The 20,495-nt window shown below is 35.6% G+C and overlaps 1 protein-coding gene across 2 annotated transcripts in view; it reads right to left on the reverse strand.

Moving 5' to 3' along the window:
- The window catches only part of plod2 (procollagen-lysine, 2-oxoglutarate 5-dioxygenase 2), a 124,004-nt gene extending 123,473 nt beyond the window's left edge, over positions 1 to 531 (reverse strand). For both annotated transcript variants that reach the window (XM_039760552.1, XM_039760547.1), the window contains exon 1: positions 101 to 531. In XM_039760552.1, coding sequence (XP_039616486.1) covers positions 101 to 206 — 106 coding nt within the window. In that variant the 5' untranslated portion in view covers positions 207 to 531. The remainder of the gene's footprint in view (positions 1 to 100) is intronic.
- Positions 532 to 20,495: the final 19,964 nt, after the last annotated feature.

A 20,495-nucleotide genomic window follows, 5' to 3' on the forward strand; every position in this document is an offset into this window, starting at 1 on the left:
TTTAATAAATACTGTAGATTATAAGTAGCCATTCTTGCAGTCATTATTAAGTCACATCCTTCCAGGATCTCCGAACACAAACTTATGAGGAAGCGCTCACCTGTTGGTAGCGGCATGGGTTCCATGTTAGAAGTAAGATGAACGGGTGTCACCAAAAGTAAAATTGGCACCGAAAAAAATAAAAGTTTGAGGCGCTCCATCGCCATGTTCCGCTGCTCCTGGTAAGTGGGTGAGTGAATTAAAAAAAAAAGTTTTCCCTCGATTTGGTAACGATGATAGCTTGACTGGACAAACAAATGGGAAGAAGAAAGTTTCTTGTCTACCGACAAACGCTCCCCGCACGCCTGCAGAGCTGGACCCCCCACCCCAACCCTATTTAAACGCCGGCTTGCCAGAAGTGAGCAGATAGTGTCATTCGAGGCGTGGCTCTTTAATTACACGTCCGTCTGAGTTGCACACTTGCCGTTAGCCGCGCGCTCGCTATGCCAGGCACAGACACAGAGCTAGCGGATTCACCGAGAGTAAATCGCGCGTCTTGTTTGCCTGACACAACAGCTGTATTTAACTCCGTGCTACTTTTGTTGATCCTAATTAAAGTTTGCACCATGTGCGGTCACTTTTTCCAAGTTCTTAAAGAAGTATCCGGGGTTTATTCAGCAGCTTATACGGGTGTTACTTTTACCCCTAGGCTGTAAAGCTACTGTAATCGCCTGCAGCAATTATGGAAAGCTGACTTTTATTGACTTTCCTGTGAACTCTGTGGGAGCCTCTGCTCGAGACCACGTACAAAGCGTCTTTATATGAGGACATAATAATTCTGTTCTCTGGAACAATGCTAGAGAAAAAGGTGCATTGGTTATTTCTCAGTCGAGCTCTCTTTTGTATAGAGCCTTAATACTTGAAATACTGAAATACTTAAAAACGCAAAATCCTCCATCCTTCCATGTAAAAAACTCGTTTAAATTTTACGGTCTCGGTCCATTTAAACTAAATTTAATATTCTGTTTGTTTCTATTATAAGCGGTATATTAGACCAATTAACATATTTACAGTATTATACAATGTACAATTTCGCATAAATATTCACAGAAATAATTATATAATGTACCAACTAATGGATGCAATCATCTAAGAAGGAAAAAAAAGCATACAACAAAAATCAGTATTAGTTATTTGTAGTCACCCTTTTATGTCGAAAGTCATGGGTTTTTCCCTTCATGCTTCAAAATATTATTATACACCCTTATGACAGGAGGGGTGTTAATATTTATTATCTCTGATACGTCTGACCAATTGGCTATTTCTGTAAATGGAGGTGTGTCCAAATTCAAGTTAGAAACTTATAATGTACATTTTCACTACCTAAATGTGACATATTTATTAATGATTAAAATATGTTTTCCTAAATTATTTGCTTTGTGCAGGGGGTAGTTGCTCATCACAGTTATATTATATCTACAGTATTGTATTTAGAATCATGTTCCACTGACCTCACTAAATTATTACTTGGATGTTTCTTTATGTCCTAATCCCCCACACTATGCAACTCTTCAATTCCACCCGGGGGAGTAAATGCTAACATTAATTTTATTTTAATTTTTTTCATTTTTATTACTATTTAATTTAATATTGTTTCTTTGTATCAGTATACTGCTGCTGGATTATGTGAATTTCCCTTGGGATTTAATATCTATCTATCTATCTATCTATCTATCTATCTATCTATCTATCTATCTATCTATCTATCTATCTATCTATCTATCTATCTAAATCAGGTGCTTTCATTCCCAAAATCATGACACTTCATTTTCTCTGTTTGCCTTCTACTTGTTCTTTTTAGTGTGGTGTCCTGCCTGATATTATATTACTATATAGCATGTTTTTGATCACTTAATGGTTTTAAATCATTCTCACTGTAATAATTTTGAATTATCATAAATATTTGTTTGTGATTGTGCTAGATGGGAAATGTGCTATACCCAATATGTAATGACTGAGATATAATCCTGAAAAGTCTCTCAAAGCGTCATATTTTCCTTTTACATTTGTCTTATTTTCATTCAAGGATATGTAAAATGTTTTAAAGCAACACCTTTCAAAAAACAAAAAGTCTTTTATATTAGAGCTTTTTTGATATTGCAGCATATAGTGTTTTTCTATGCTTTTTGCAGAATACGAATTTTGTTAGTTTCACTTTGTACACAGTTGCTTCAATAACATCTGTACACTTTCTACTGTATTTAGCCAGGCTGTTATTAGAAATGAACATCAGTTCACTTAAATCACTACCATGCAGCGCACCTGGGTACACATTCTGTGATAACTACTGTTATTTACTGTATGCTCGGTCAACAAATTGCAGCCTGCAATGGCTAATTTGTAAGTGTAACCATCAATTACTTCTTTGTTTATCACTCTTTACTCTCCCACTCATTGACCCTACTAAAATGTTAATGCATGTGTGTTTGGTGATGCTCGTAGAGCAGGGTGTTACCTAAACCAAAAGCCTTAAGCAGCATTCATCATGATCAGTCCATTTAACTGTCAACCACCTTTTATTAGCAGTAGCAGCTGTTTAAATAATTGAATTTTGCTTTTCGACTGTATATGCCCTTAAAATTGTATTGGTCTTATGGTTTTGTAACTACAGTATTTTATTTTTTGGAACAACAATATAGTATATTATGATTTGGCATTCACTAATAATAATAATAATATCTTTTACAGAAAGAGAACACAAGAAGAGTTAGAAATTCACTACAGAAATCCTATTTACTGCCACCTGGTAAAAAAAACTAAAACAAAAAAAAAAAAATGAAAGAGGTAGTTCCTTCATTATCTGATAATAAAAGTGTACTATCTTCAGATGCTGGTCTAGACTTTTCTTGTCTTGTAGTCTTTATTCCCTGGAGACTAGAAGAGGTGTAGTCAGCAGAAGGTGAGAACTGGGTAAAGACGAACCCTGCCAGTAGAAACAAAAGGTAACTGTGAGCTGTTCAACCTCCAGATTCTCGCCTTGTGTTCCCTTTAAAGTCAGTCCCCATAAGCTTTGCATCAGTCTCCCATATACAATGTTGTCCATCCATTATCTGTGTCTGCTTTGTTTAATTGAGACCTATTTCTTGAAATATTCCTGTCTTATAATGAAATAAAGGATTTTATTTGCAGTGAAATAAAGAATTCATTGCAGTTAATATGCCTAAACACAAGCCTTTGCACCTCTACTTGTTATTTTCTGGAGTTAACTTGCTTAAGTGGGCGGTATGGTGGTGCAGTGGTAGCACTGCTGCCTCGCAGTAAGGAGACCTGAATTTGCTTCCCAGGTCCTCCCTGTGTGGAGTTTGCATGTTCTCCCCGTGTCTGCATGGGTTTCCTTCCACAGTCCAAAGACATGCAGGTTAGTTGCTTTGGCGATCCTAAATTGTCCCTAATGTTTGTGTGCCCTGCCTGGGATTTGTTTGTTCCTGCCCTATGTTGGCTGGGATTGGCTCCAGCAGACCCCCATGACCCTGTATTAGGATATAGTGGGTTGGAGAATGGATGGATGGATGGAACTTGCTTAATTAGATAAACATCTTCATATTTATTTACAGAGTATTCCAAATTGTGATCCTAATGCAATATTTTTAAATTGCAGATAGCTATAACTAGGAACCATTGTGGCAGACCCAGGATATGCTGGAGGGAGTATTTCTTTCGCCAGGACTGGGATTGCCTGGGAATTCTCCAAAGAGATGGAATCTGTAGCTGGTCACAGGGTAGTCTGGGCTGATCTGCTTGTGCTGCTGCCTCACCTGGAAAAGCGCATGGAAAGATGAGATGTATGTCCTTTGAGGAACAATTATTTCTAACATTGAACTTAGTCCTATCCACCAATGTAATTTGCTTTGTCAAATATTTGTATTGTTTTTGATAGGTTTATAATAATTACTTTCTCTGTTATTTCATCATTTTTGATCTATCTTCAGCCCAGATTGGCAGACCACCCTTAACACAGGGATAGTTCTGGTAACTTAAAACATGCAGAATTTTATCAAAATCAGTGCCATGAAAAATACAAAAAGAGTAATTCTGAACTCATATCTATAAAAACATACACTAAGAATAACTAATTTTCATATTCATTGTTATTGTTATGAAGATTGGCATTGTACACTTCCAAAAGGTTTTTATGAGTTTTTCAGAGAGAGGTTAGAAATATCAACAATGTCCAAAAATAATCAAACCAGAACCCTCCATGTATAGACAGTATTAACACATACCGTATAAATTACATGGAAAGTGTAAAAATAATTTGTACTATATATAAAGACATTTACAACACCCACTACCATCCTATAACTTTTTAAATCTATTTTTCAATTTCAGACATAAAAATGATGATGTACTTATCAAAAATTGGAAATGACCAAATATAATTCCAACAATTCCTATTTGAAAGTTGAAGTTTAAAGTGGCCCTGCTGTGTTTGTCTGCAATTGATTAACCAGCCTGGACGAGTGCCACAAAACTGTAGAGCAGATTTCTTGTCTGGTGGACACAGAAACACTATTAAAATATAGAGCTATTGACCAAGGTTTTTTTGGGTTAGAAATACATCTAAAAGCAATTACAAAATAAATTGTCATATATATTTCTGAAGCTTAAATAATATTAAACAAAAAATTCTTAGCAGACTGTTGATTTAAAAAAAAAAACTGAATCACCAGGGGCCTCATGTATAACGCCGTGCGTTGAACTTGCACTATAACATGGCGTAAGCACAAAAGCCAAAATGTTCTTACGCACAGAAAAATCCAGATGCAGGAATCTGTGCGTACTCCAACTTCCACGTTCTTCCGCTACATAAATCCCGATCAGTGTGAAAAGTAACGCTCGTGTATGCGCTTTATGTAACGCCCCAACTCCTCCCAGAATTACGCCTCTTTGAATATGCAAATGAATATAAATCGCCCTTAAGCTCAGCCTTCTGTGAAAAGACAATGGGAAAAGCACGGGGGAAAATACAAGAATTTCAGCGAATACCAAGTTGAGGCAAAGGAAAAATATACTATTTGTTCAAATAAACCGTGGTATAATCAGCAAAAGGAAGTTGATCGAGTGACATAGCGTGTTGGAGAAATCTTCAAAGCTCATGTTCACAAAATTGCACAGTGCCAGAAATAAAAAAGAAGTCACATATCAAAGTCGCCGTGAAAAGACGAGTTGTAGACCACTGTCTGAGTGTCATATGGATACTTATTAGGGTACAGAGAAAAAAAGGCACACAGTGGGGAAAAAGCACAAAATGTCAACTTCAATCTCGACATTTCCACTTTAATCACGTAGTTTATTTTGTCATTAAAGTAGAACATCATAAACTTCATCTTAAAATCTTTTAATTAACCAGTTTCTCAAATCACATCGTAATTAAAGTAGCACGTTAAATGCTTTGTTTTGTATTTGATCTTCTGTGTGCTCTATGTGTGTGAATTACTACTTGCTTCTTAAACTGGCTCTCTTCCTCCAACAGGACACAGAATCCATTACATTCGTAATATTACAGCTCTCTGAATAACTAAAATACTGAGATGTATATGTGATATCATTTTTATGATGATAGGAGTTAAAGCACGTTATTAAACATTGCTTTCACGGCGCAGTGATTGTGTGCGACCTTCGATGAAATAATTTATTGCAGCAGTACTCAGGGGCGGCTCTAGGCTTATGGTGGCACTGGGCAGAGGAAGAATCGGTGGCTCCTTCGCCCGCCAATGTCAGTAAGGTAGCTTATGCACGGTGGATGGCCACGTCCGTTTCAGACACTGCATAGCCGCCTCGTGCTCATGACACAAGCATTTAACTTTTGCCGAAATTTGTTGCTGCGTTTTTAGCTGTGTTGTTATTTTCTGTTTCTGTTTTATATTCAATATATATTGACGTAGCCGCCACTGCAGTCCTTGCTTTTTTTTTCCCCAAATACCCAATCACCACACAATCTGCTCTGTAATAGACGTTAAACCATCTGTAAGCTTAGAACGCAGATTCTTCAAAACGTTTAAGGAACATTGAAATATCTTCGTAGTACATGTTTAATTATTATATCCTTCACGACACTCCCAGTGAAGAATATAGATTATTTAAATGAAGTTAAAGTTTTATCTGTATAATATTATAAACATATTTTGCTGCATTTCACCTTTAAAATGATATCATCATATGTAAATAGCGTCCGTACAGGAAAGGCTTTGAAACGTTTTGCTGTGGCTGAGGCAGCGTGTGCTTGAAGCTGTATACCGATAATTCTCTTTCCGATCAGCTGCTGCTGTGATTCACACTCAGATACAGTGATATAAATACTCCGAGTGGTGCAGTGAGAGTAATAAGGAAAAAGATGATCTGCTGTGGCAACTCCTAACGGGAGCAGCTGAAAGATGAAGAAGGTGCAGTGAGAGTAACAACGCTAAAGCAGTTATGGTATTTGGAATACTATGGCTATTCCCTGGACCATTATATTGTTTCAAGTTAATTACAATCAGATGCGTTACACTAATAAACAATATGCGGTTAGTTTCAGTGTATTTATAAAGCCGCGTCAGGAAAATAAGGAGTAACCACACAGGAACAGTAGCATTGCTTTGACGCTGGGTGCCGCCAGTCTGCAAAACCGAGCAGAGAACTTGCGTACGACAAGGTATGAGGTAGAAAAGTGCGTGGCTTTACGCCAAGTGTAGGTTTTATACATCGCGATTTGAACGTGGAAAAGTTCTTACTCAACATTTCTGCGCGTACACACCGTTTATACATGAGGCCCCAGGTCTGACCCTAACAAACTAAAGGGATATTGTGCAATTCACATGTTATAAAAGCAGCTTTTATAGAATAACTATACACAGTTAATCTATCAATTTATATAAAAAGTGTTTTTCAAACCTAAGCAGTACTAAAAATATGGTCCACATATAGTGGATTGCTTTGAATATTTGTATCTAAGGTTCACTTTAAATAGTTACTTTAAAACATTTTTTAACCATACTTTACTATCACTCAGCTTGACACACATATTTATTTTTAATGAATGGTTTGTTTCTATTGTGGTGTGTTTCTGGGTTTTTCTATTGCCTGACAGCAGTGGACCATCAACTCTACATATATTTAGAAGATGGTGGGAAGAAAGGCAGTTTTTCTTGCAAAGGAATTTATATCTTATGCTTGTGGAATCCCACCAAAATGTACAAAAGCTCTTTTTACTATTGAGAACCTCCTACCTCTTGTATAGTGCAAAACAGGAGGCATTACCTATTCAGCTAGGTATGTGACCTCTTTGACTCGCTTTTCTTAAGTAAAGCTAACAAAGAAGATAAGCCATAATATGTCTCTTACAAACTGCATTTAAAATTATCTACTGCACTTGGATTACATCAGCAAGAAAATATGAAGACCATGCTCATCTTGTCTGGGAATACTAGCAGCACAATGATGTAAAATTGTAAATCTTCTTTAAAACAGTTTCTTGCTCCAAGCAGGTCACTGGCACCAAAGATAGAATTAAACCTTGCTTCAGTTCTGGTAGTCTTGTGGAATTATTCCAGGAGGTCCAGTTTACTCCATAGTACACAGACATGCAGCCAGGTTAATTGTTGGCTGTAGTATATACAAGTACAATATGAAGTTTTGATCTAGGAGTAGAATGTCTCAATATGCCAAAAGTAATGCAAGCGCTTATGTATACATTACATAAAAAAAAAAAAACACCAGAATGATTTTGTTGCCTTACAACACCAGGAAAATTGATTTAACTTATTGCATGGTTATGGGCTATTTGGAAATCTCTAATTTTTCTAATGTCTTCATAGGATTTCATCAAGGCAGTTGAGGTTAACTGGTAATTCCAAGCTTCCTTCAGTGTGAATAAGTGCAACCATTAATGGACTAGTGTCCTAGTCATGGTTGGTTCTGCCTTATACCCTTTGGTACTTTGGCTGAAAATCACAAGAAACTCAATTATAAGTAACCAGTAATGGCGCACTGCAGGATAACGTGCAGTGAATACACTTGACTTGAGCATTCATAGTTTTCATATGATGTGCTTGCTGCTTCCTGAGTAGCTCTTCTTTTCTCCACCTTAGAGGTCCACTTCTCTTCTTTCATCTGCATCTTTTCGTGTTAAAACTGATTAAGTCAGTGTTTTTGTTGCAATTACTTTTATTTAATTTTTCACTTAAGCTGGCATTTAAGTCTTCAATCTGCCTTAAGAATGATTTAAGATATGAAGAGGTTGGGGAAGTGACGGCAAAGGTGGTAGGGATGAGAACGGCACCCGTACACATGCGCCACACGGCAACCCTGCTGGCCGCTGCTGAGAGTTGATTCTACAATAAAATAAAAAGAAGAATTACCTTGGAGGTCAATCGTCACCCCGAAAGCAGATAGTAGGTATCACGTGGTATACGTGTACCAAATTTCAGGTGAATAGGTCAAATGGTTTGCAAGCTACAGGTGATTTAAAATCCTGGACAGACAAATGAACAACCACGGTAGCGTACTATATATAAAGATAAAAGGTTTAAGATAATGCATGTGACACATAAAATACTAATAAATCATGTTAAAATTGAATTGAAAGATAATACATTTTCATCCTGTTCTGTTTGCAAAGATCTAGTAAATAATGTGTCCATTTTCAGGACAGCCTGAAAGTACAGTATATGCATATGCATAAACAGTACTTCCACACATATTACAGATAATGGTGTGAGTGCCATAGAGGACAAACAGGCATCCCAGCTGGACGATGGCATGGCCCCTTGCCAAGTTGGAAAGTGCCAGAGGATAGACGAGCAGAAGCTGGAGGCCAGGATCAGTTCCATCCCCTGCACACTAGCTTGGACACCTGCAAGGGTTCTTGGGAACTTGAGTTCAGAAGTGCAGCCCTGTCAGAATCGCTGGGTGACACAAGGGGGGTGCTGTCAGGGTGAAGGAACCACTGTGTTAAAAACATTCTGGCTCAGAGAACTGTGCAGAAACCCATCCACAAAAGTGGAGTTCATTCAGAAACAAAATGAGCAAAAATAAACACATTCCAAAAGCTGAACAAAAACATAAAAACAGAATAAAAACAAAACACTAGTAAAGGTTTTATAAGTAGAAAAATAGACCCAAGGGGCTCATTTTTTCATATTACTACTGCATGCAAACTGAGCAAAAAACATATCTAGACAAGTATCTGCGATATCTGCTGCAGTATGCAAAACAGTGAGTGGGTCCCATTCTAGAATCACACTTTTCTGATGCTACTTTCCTTATCTGCTGTAATGCTGTGTCCCTTGTCCCATGAGGTCAATTGACAAACTCACATTACTATTAAAGTATTCTACAGATATACATTCAAAAATACTTGCTGTAAGGTGGGCTGTATTAAAATATATTTAATTATAAATTCTGAGATTGAGGAAGCATCACTTATGTTTAGATTATTACAGATTAAGAAATTAATGGCTGTACTGTTTATGCAATTTTTTTTATGGTTAGAAATATAATTAGTGAGCTTAAATTTTGATAGGGTACATTGTGGTGTGTCAGAGTTAAGTACACCAAAATACAGAGGTTAAAAAATGAGCTTTACACTTAAAGTTTGAAGAATATTGTTCAGGTTCACAGAAAGAGTTGTAAAGTATATTCCAGAATTGTCTCTAAAGAAGTGTAAAACAATTATACTTCCTCCTAAATTAAAGAAACAAATGTTTTATCTTTATTTATTACTATTATTTACTGTATATTAATAGTTTTATTAATAGTTAAACTTTCTGAGATTTAAACATTCATGTGTTCAACTCTAACAGTAATTCAGTAATTATACTTCAGCTCTTCAGATGTGAAAGGTTTCTTTCATGGCCAAAAAAATATTTACATCCTGTAAAGCTGAAAAACGGAAGTGCCTGTTAAGTTTTTATTTGCAAGAAAACTGGCACAATCCTTGGAAATGAATCTTAAATGAAGCATAAGTTACTTGATGTTACATAATTTCTATGTTATTGGTAGTTTTCTTCTGAAAAAAAATTACTGTCACTGTTTACAATTCACCAAATAATGATTTGACATGTCAATTTAAAACAGCTAGTTAACTTTCATGTCTATTTGTAGTAATGGTAATGAATAAAATAATAACTCAAAAATCACGCTCAGGTTAGCTGTTTATTTTACAGTTTATTTTTCTGTTGCTGTTAAACTTTGAGCTCATTGTATTTATTACTTTGATTTGACATGCACTACAGCAAATATGATAAACTGTACTTGCAGTAAGGAATTCAGCCTTTCACAGTACGAGAATAGCAATAAGGCATATTTTCCTCAATCAGATAGCTAGCTGCAGCCACATATTTGAAAAGAGAGACTAAGCCAACTATTCACAAACAGATCCCGAATTCCTTTTATGCACTTGAGGCACTGTATTACAGTCTATTGTTTCACCACCTCTCACTGTAATATATTCCAAATATTTCTAAAGAAATAAAATCTATTAAAAGGTTAAAAAAAATCACATTCAGTTGGCCTTTTTACAAGCTGTCAAAAAAAATGAGAAAATCTGGCAGCAATACAAAAAAAATTTAAGAGAAATGTAAGCTGATGTTATCACTTGTTTCTAAAGCTTCCATATGTGACATCATAGTAAATTGTGGTTTCTTTCTGATTGTAGTCGTAATGAATCACTTAAATTCATGTTTTGGCATTTCCATGTCAAAAATTCTGAAAGTTAAGCAAACCGAAATTCAATTTAATTCAGTTTTTTTTTTTTGTTTAGAGCTCTTCAGTGAGTGGAAGCTCAGAGTGCAGTAAGATGTTCACAGGTAAAAATGTAATTACCACTATACAAATTAATGATTACATAATGCATGAACATAATGACACATATTTGTTTAAACACACAGTAAACCAAAGCAGCTCCACAATGATCAGTATGAATGGAACCTAAAAATTTCTGGCAATTAACATTATCATTGAGCTATGGTCAGTTGACAACAGATGAGAGGAAAAGGAGGTCCATGGTCATGGAGCTCTGGCCAGCTGATCACCCACCCTCCCACGGGCACTCTATAGTAAAGTGTGTGCTGGGGCTTCTAATATGTTGATAGAATGTTTCCATCTGTAGATTCCAATACTCCCACTATCACAGATGTCTTTCCCTTGGGAAGGAAAACTTCTAGGAAGTAGCACATTATCAAAAAGTGACATGGCAGAACTCTGAGAAGCGAAACAAAAGAGGGAAGGGTTAGAAATGGTTCACAATTATTTTATTACGAATATTTTTATACAAATGACTAACAAACAGATATAATACGAACAGCTAATCACCAGCTCTAGTCAGGGTATTATTAATCCTTGTAATCATTAGTAGGCTGGCATCATGAGATCCTAATTCACACTCTAGGTTTCTAAGCAGTTTCTAAATTAAAATAGATAGACAGGGCCTTGGTCATTTAAAGTGTATATGTAAGAGGGGGGAGTTTGAGGACAACCCCAAGCTTAACTGAAAGACAGTGTAAAAAACAAATTAAAATGTAAAGGAGGCCTGTATACTGCTTTAATTATTTTAAAATCTATTAGGTTAAACATCCTCCCAATTTCTGAGTGAACCAGGTCCAATACATAATCATATGTGAGTAAAGCAGAGAATGACATTGACCTATATTTTAAGATTCAAAAGTCATTGGAGGAGACAAAAAATGTATAAGGAAAGACAATAATTAATTTTCGACTTGGATTATGGGACTGGAAACATAGTGATGCCACTATTTAAAAAAGTAACATAGTGCATCAATATCAAATATTTAGAACTCACTATACCATTAAATAGCTGTGGTGAAGAATACACACCATTTTACTATATTTACATGTGCACACTTTGAAGAATGTATCTTTCCCAAGAAAGAATATTACAGTACCTAGTGTTCAGTGCTACATGACAATAATGATTCTAAAAATCTGTATGAGAATGATTTAAGAAATGCTTTTAAAACTTTAAAATAATGTCCTTTTCAAATATGCAATCTGAAAGTCAAGTACCAAATTTGTTTTTTTACCAAAAATACACAAGGATGTTCTAATTACTGATTGAAACTACACAAAGAATGGGCATTTCTTGCAACTCTATCTTGGGCTAATGTTTGTAAAGACATTCGAATAAGATGACAAGAAAACAGCCACTTGTCCTCTGTGGTTGTTGTCTGTCACAACAGCTTAATGTCTGAATGCCATTCAGGCTTTGGACTTTTTGTCTAAGCAAGTCATCTGGATAAAACTGTAAAGCCAAAACCCTAGACATATACAAGAAACTAGCCAATAGATAGATAAATAGTATTTTGCTTTTCTCAAGGGGGAATTTTAGCATGTTTCTGTTTTCATTGATCATTCTTGTTCAGATGATATGCTGCTTTCCTCTATTTCTCTACTTTAACAGCTCTTCACTTGGAAAAGTTAATATAATCTATAATGAAAGTTATGTGTGTCATTTTTCTCTAATGCTCTAGGTGTTTAGTTGCCTTATTTGAGGTGTGTACATGTGTGTAGAGAGAGATTAGGCAATTAGCAAGGCTGCAAAATAAAAGAACAATTTTTCAGGTAGCATGTGTCTCCTACAAAATTCAGTCGATGCCTTTTTGGACTGAGGAAGGACTCTCCTTAAGACATTTCTGTGAAATGTTCAGCATTTCTGACTTCACTAGTGGCCCTGATGGCTCGTCCCATAAGTTTCTGGTCCACGCTGTGTAGAGTTTTCAGGTGCCTTCAGCCCTAAATAGGTCCCTTCCCCATCTTTGACTAGCTATAGTAAGTTAGTTTAATATATCTCATAACGTTAAAAGACTTTTTGGTACTGTAAAATATAGAAACACTCTGTGATTAAATGTACAATTATGTATTAATTTATCTTGAGTTCTGATTTGGAAACTTTTGTAGAGGTTAATTCCATTTATTATTTTATTAATTTAGGCCTAGAGCATTATTCATAAATTCTGTGCAATGGAGCAGTATAGAAGTTTACAACATGGTTGAAAATAGAGGCAAGAGAGAAAAATTCTGAAAAACGTGGATAAAAAGTGAAAATTGAGAAGAGATTGTCAGCTCCCAACAGAGATCACCCCACCATTTATTTTGAAGTCTTATGCCCTACACCTTAGTCTTTTACTAGATTTTCTTTGTAAACTTATAAAGAGTATTTATTCTGTAATTTTGTGCTTTTTAGGATCACCAAACTAAGTGAAGTAAATCTGTACACTCTTTATGAGATTTTAAATATGAGCCATATCAAGAGCTTTACTGATGTTAGTGGAGATAAACTTGGTCTTTAAGACTGTCTGTCATCAAGAAACAATATTCAAGTAATTAGGTGCAGATTTGGTCAAAGAAGAAAATCTCAAGTGAAGCATTATACTCGCAAAACATGTGATATCCAGTCTTGCAAAAGAACATATAGATAGATACAGAATGTCTCCTTTCTTTAAGAAGAGAAGAAATATCTGATCAAAAAAGTCATTGGGCCGATGGGAGAATAGTACATCAAAAGAGATGCACTGAGCTTTTTTTTCCTAAAGCTTGTTAATGAAGTCATGACAACCCTTATTTTTATAAGTCCGTTCTCCACTGACAAAGTGTCTATTTACTGTGAGAGGTATATGGCAAGAGAATTTCTTTAAGAGAGAAAAATAATTCATAAATCATGAAAGTTGGTTTTGGGCAGACAAACAACCACAAAATATTCTGTGAACATTTAAAATGAATATGATGTATAGCATGCTGTAACTTATTGTCTTTATGAAAAATGAACCAATCAAAACAAAGTTTAATTATACTTTTTCACAGTTGCAGCTCTTTTCCTTTTTTCAGTATTTTCACTAAGAAACAAGTAGATCAAAAGGTTAAAAATCACTGAAGTACTGTATGTATTTTCCATGTTTCCTTTCTGATCATGGGGTTTTTAAGCTTTTTTATCTCGTTTCCATCCACAACCAAAAAACACGAACATTAGGTCAACTGAAATCTCTAAAATATGTTGTGTGAGTAGGTGTAGATGTCTGTGTAAGTGTGCCCTGTGGTATACTTGAGTCACATACAGAGTTGGTTTCTGCTTAAAACCCCTTTACTGTAATATCCCAGTACCACAAGACCCTATAAAGTGGGATCAAAAACGGATGTATGGTTGAACATTTGCCCCAGTTATAATTAGAAGATTGGCTTAATACCTTGACTCGATATATCTCATGTTATCTAAGCTAAAATCCAAAAACTTTAACCAATACTGTAAGTACCTGAATTTTTAAATAGTTAATTGGTCAAATATAAATAAGTGTGGATATACTTTTAATTAGTAGACGACCATGCTTCAGAAAATTGTGCTGAGTACCTATCTCTTTCTCTTACACCACATTCATTTTTAAAGCTGATTGCACCTCACATATAATATTCACTGTCATTTTTTGCAAAGAAAGAGTTTTTGAAGAAGCTATTCTTTGAAAGTAACATAATTGATGAAATCCTACAGTAAATAATTTTCTTCTTTCTTCAGTTGCAAAGAAATTTATTTTGCATATCTATCTACTATATACTATAATAAAACAGTGTATAGTCCCTCAGTTTGGCTTTTTTGTGATTGGTCAGTTTAGCTATTATGAAGTGATGAAAGAGGAAGTGCGAGTGTGAGAAGGACGAGGATGGGTAAAGGTGTGCGCTGAGTGAGTTGCCTTTAATGTATAAAACAGAAGGCACCTCAGAAATACAGACAGGAGCATGCATTACGGGAAGGCACTCAAGAGAAGAAGTGCCGGAGAAGAGATACGGAGGAAAGATGCTGAAAAGTACATGTAGGGCAATAGATAGCAAATATTTTTTAATTATTCTATTGCTTGTCTTTGACAGGTACTGTTGCTAGTGTTAGTGCTATCCTTACAATAATTTGTAACTGCATATCACTTTGTTCAGAAAGAAGTAATTTGGTTAAGAATATTATTGGTTTATAGGCACCTTTCTGAAGCCATTTAAAAATAAAATTATATTACATTTTCTTTATACAAACAATTTATAGTACAGTATATGGGAAAAAGATGAGAAAGACTGGGCCTTAGCTTCTTTTAAGAATCTAAATGGAATGTCTATTGAAATGTTAGCTTTCTCGTAGTTAACATCAATAACACACCAGTAAATTTTATTTTCATAACATTTAAAAAGATTTATTAAAAATGAAATTACATGACTGAATGCTTATATTTGTTTATTAGCAGGCAATCACATTGTAGATGACTTGTTGTTGTGCAGTCCCTCTTGAAGTTTCAAATGTCTAAATACATTTACATTTAGTCAAGAGAGCGGAGCGGGGAAAGAGTTTCCCTCTTGGAGTTTAGGGCGTGAATGTATACTTGCATTGGAGTTGATAACATGGGAGCATTGGTGGTTGTGAAGGATTATGCGTGTCGATATGCTAACAAACAATGCAAGCACTCTCTGTTGGTACATATGGGCCCACTTCAAGTCATGGTTTTATGTGATTAAGAGCATTTATTTGTGTAAAGACAGAGAGAGGGGTTAGGAGCATACGCTGATACAGCACATTATCGCACCCACCACATGATAAACTAACTCAGGATCCCAGATTAGGACCCGAGTGCAGCCATGTAATGGGTGACACCTCAGCACTACAATAGTTCAGATGGAGTGGAACAGTGTTAGGTTTTTTATGGTGGCTGGAGTGCCAATTCTGCCACCAACCCCCAGGTTTTTCCCTGTAAAAAGACTGGAAAAATCTTACACCAAATTTGTCTCAATTTTCCATCAATTCAATTTGACACCAAATTTACCCTTATTTACTCAAACATTTATGCTCTTAATCATATTCATTCTCTTAACTTGCTCTAACACTTCTTGTTGCAGAAAATACCTTCTTCAAATTGGTGATTGATGGACAGTAGTATATCAGTGAAGTGTAATGTATCACTGCCTCATTACTCCAGTAGACTGGATTTGAGTACAGTGTTTGTGTTCATCCTGAGTCTTGCTACAGCCTAAACATGTGCCTGCAGGTTAACTAGCACAGTAGTAATACCAGACAGAAACTGTCAAAGGGATGATTGATGACCTTAAGCCATGCCCCCTATTGGGGTAGACATCTGTCATTACTGACAATCTCTAAGCCCCTCCTTTTAGGGGAAGAGGTTTCTTAAATCAAATTTCATAAATCATGTTGGGCGGCGAGGGCGGCATGGTGGTGCAGTGGTAGTGCTGCTGCCTCGCAGTTAGGAGACCCGGGTTCGCTTCCCAGGCCCTCCTTGCGTGGAGTTTGCATGTTCTCCCCGTGTCTGTGTGGGTTTCCTCCCACAGTCCAAAGACATGCAGGTTAGGTGCATTGGTGATTCTAAATTGTCCCTAGTGTGTGGAGGGATGTGTTTGTGTGCCCTGTGGTGGGCTGGCGCCCTGCCCAGGGTTTGTTTCCTGTGTTGGCTGGGATTGGCTCCAGCAGACCCCCGTGACCCTGTCGTTAGAATATAGTGGGTTGGATAATGGGTGGATATTTGGGGGCAGGGCTTACAGTCTTCAATCATCCCTTTGACAGCACTTTTAAATTGGCCAAGTAGGAGTAATTTTGCAAGTGTGTGATTTTGTTGCTTCCTTGCTGTTCCTGTTACTACAGTAGGTTCTCTCTCACCACAATCCCAAAACTAGATCAAATGAGTTCCACAAATAGATTGGCAAAAGAATGAATGTAAAATATAAAGGATTCCTACTGTCATCAACAGTCTGAGGAACCATACTGCAAGAAACGTTAGGCTCAGCCAGAAATTCAGTTCAGTTCTTCAAAGGGCACAAAGTTAAAAGAGAAATAAAACATTATTAAAACAAAACAGAGTTTAATCAAACATTATAGAAGCATTTCAGACATTTTAGGGAACGCAACATGAAAACACTAAGTCTACTGAATTCATTCTATTATAAACATTTTCACAGGGTTTTGCATCATTCTGTTCACATGCCAAATAAAATGTTGTCATTGCTAATATTTTTGTAAGTCTTCTTTACAGTGATAGAAATATTAAGAATACCTCGTGAAACATCATCAATAGAGATTTTGATTAGATAGATAGATAGATAGATAGATAGATAGATAGATAGATAGATAGATAGATAGATAGATAGATAGATAATACTTTGCCGGAATAAGTGAGTCAGACTGAATACTGTCTTTTTTTCTGAAAAATCTGCTTAACAGCTAGTGTTGCTGGGATGGGCTAAATCTCTTTGTTTTCCCCTTTCAACACAGCATTTTAAAAATGATTGACTACACAGAATGGCAAATGTCATTTGGTATTAAATACAAAATATGGTTAAAATGTTTACATGTTATAGAGCTAAAAGTGAAAGTGGTTAGACACAGTACATAATTAAAAAAAGAAATGTTTAAACAAAGAAATCAGGGCACTTTATACAAAAACAACAACCAATCAGTATTTCATTTATATAATTATCATTCTAGAGTAAACATTGAAGTTTCTCTGAAACTACAGAACTGTAACATTACTGTTTGCATGTGTATATTCGGGCCAAATGGCTTGTTCAGTGACATACTGTGAATCAGAAGTTGTGATTAAACTGGCAACCTTGTGATTCTTTAGCTTCTAAGCAGCACTGCCTTCAGCCACTGAATCAAGCATGTTTCATATAGTCTGAAAAGGCAAGGGAGAAGATAATGCAGTTAATCTAAAGCTCTGTACACTTACCCTTAAACGGTTTTTCTGTTTGTTTTATGACAAAATTAAATGCATAAACATGCAAACAAATGTTATGTTACATATCTATGTTGTATCCCTTTTCTTTAAAGCATTGCATTCCTTAAAAGATATGTGTGGAGCAATTGTTTCCATGTTTATACAAATGGAGTGCTGACAAGTGAAGACACTTACTCTGTGTCCCAGTAAGGCAGTAGTGGGGATTCATTCTGCAATATTTACTTTAGAGAATGGTATGAATAGTGGATACCTAATGAAAAACTTTGCAATGCTGGCCTTTTAGACAGTGGAAATGTCAAATAAACAACATCATTTTGCATAAAAAACAAGAGTTTGAGAAACAAAAGAGACTTGTCCATCAGCTAGCTAAAAGCTGAAAGTGTAAAAATTTTCAAAGTCTCTATTTCACAAAGTCATTTGCAGAAGTTCTCAGATGATTCTGCACTTATGGAGTGTAATGATAAAGGGGAGGAGAGAGAGTATAGGAGTCAGGTGGAGAAATTTGAGAATTGTCTGCAACTTAACATCAGCAAAATATAGGAACTGTTTTTTGACTTTCACCACATCAAAAAGCCTCTATGTCCAGTCACTAGGTTAGGGAGCTAATGTTATGGTGGTACACTCCTACAGGTATCTGGGGGTTCACATTTATGACAGGTTGGACTGTTCTCAAAACACAGAGGAACTATATAAGAAAGAACAGAACAGGCTCTTCTTCCTTAAGAGATTGAAACACTTTAATGTGTTTGGTGACACACTTCACATCTTCTACGTCTTTTTGACGGCCAGTATGATTTTCTACACTGTGATATTCTGAGATGGTAATATCACTTAAAGAGAGCTCCACCGAATCAACATGATAGTTAAAAGAGAAAGCTCAGTTATGGGACACACTCTGCCCCCCTTTGAGGTAGTAGAGAAGGAGAGATTAAAAACAAAAGTGAGTGCCATTATGAACAATGTTATACATCCTCTCTCTGAAACACTAATACTGAGGACTTTTAGCCAATGAATTATTCAACAAATTTGTGTTATTTAAAAGGCTTCTTTAAAGAGCTAGATTTCCCCATGGGGACAAATAAAATCTATCTATCTATCTATCTATCTATCTATCTATCTATCTATCTATCTATCTATCTATCTATCTATCTATCTATCTATCTATCTATCTATCTATCTATCTATCTATCTATCTATCTATCCCATGACTCTTTGTGTAAAGAAATGTTTCCTGTCTTTACTGTTAAATGTCCCTTAACCTCCACTTATACATGATTCACTACTTAAAAGAAAGAATTCCGATTCATTGAGATTTATTTCCATATCCTATTGGACTGCGATCCTTTAGTCGCATGATTGATTTGTTTGCTCTTTCAGCACAGATTCTAGTGTTTCAAAGTCTTTGTTTGTATGACAGTGATTAAAACTAGCACTTTGAATAGTCTGAGCATGATGTCCCTTGATATACATTTAAGTATTTATTCAGTATAAACCTCAAAATCCCTTTCAGAGTTGATTCCTATACGTCAGCATTGCCCATTATGTATTTATATTTAATGTCCCTTTAGCATTCATGTTGCACTGTGCACTTTCTATTTTCAGTTGCATTTTCCAAGAATTCAAACAGCTTTACTTAAATTCCCAAGGTCTTTTTGAACTGTTTTTGTACAGTTGCTATTATCCTTCTAATTTTAATGTATGAATTAGTGTTGGTGGTGTCCATGAAGTTCAATAACTATATTGATATCAATATACATTAAAATAATTAATGCTTGTGTTTGAGGTGCTCCAATGATGACCACCCCACTTAAATCATTTTCCTCCTACCTCTACAAATTGCATCTAGCGAATTAATAAACTTGAAATCCAATCTGACAAATATATCTAATTTTCCTTATAGTACAATATACTATATAATAAATCAATGCACAAATTATACACAATACTTAAGAAAAAACACTTCTGAAGAAACAAGGCTTTTCTATTTATTTCCTGCATTTTTGTAAAACATCCAAAATGGCATTAATTTTTACTAGTGGGGTCAATGAATAGCATTTTAGTGTGTGATCATCACTGCAGTCATATTAATAAACATGAATGTTTTTTAAATGTCTCTTCAGTAGAAAGAAATCAAATTGATCAGGTGGAATAAATACACTGAATATTGATAAGTAATAGCCACGACTATTTCAGCAAAACATTTGTGCTTTGAAAAATCAATGAAAATACATTACTGCATAGACAATTTTTGACTCACTATAGTAAGGGACTCAAGAAGATAAATGAGTGAATGGAAGGATTTCTTCTACAGTGATCCTAACAAAATCTGAAAAAATGAAAACTAAAATATAAAAAGAACAGAAACACAACAGAATTAGCACAAAAAGTTCTCAGCACTATCAGCAAGTAGACAGTGAATTGCAGAAATCCTGGCACAAACTCAGAAGCAAAGAGATTACAGTAAGAAATTATTTTAAGACCACATGATGACAAGCATAGAAATTATAATGAAAATAATGAGATCTGATGATGCAACCACACAATTAAAGGGAGAACAATGGAGGAACTAGGCATAAGTGCACAATTACAGCCATACCAGTAGACGATCCTGTTTTGGTTGTGATAACAATAAGCTATTTCTGCATAATTAGAGACTTCAGCAGCATGGATGATTAAAATGATATTGCCATTCATTAGATGTGAAAAATTACTATGCAGTTATTATATAATTGCAAATTGTTCATTACC

Source organism: Polypterus senegalus, chromosome 1 (genome assembly GCF_016835505.1).
Source record: "Polypterus senegalus isolate Bchr_013 chromosome 1, ASM1683550v1, whole genome shotgun sequence".
Taxonomy (NCBI): domain Eukaryota; kingdom Metazoa; phylum Chordata; class Cladistia; order Polypteriformes; family Polypteridae; genus Polypterus; species Polypterus senegalus.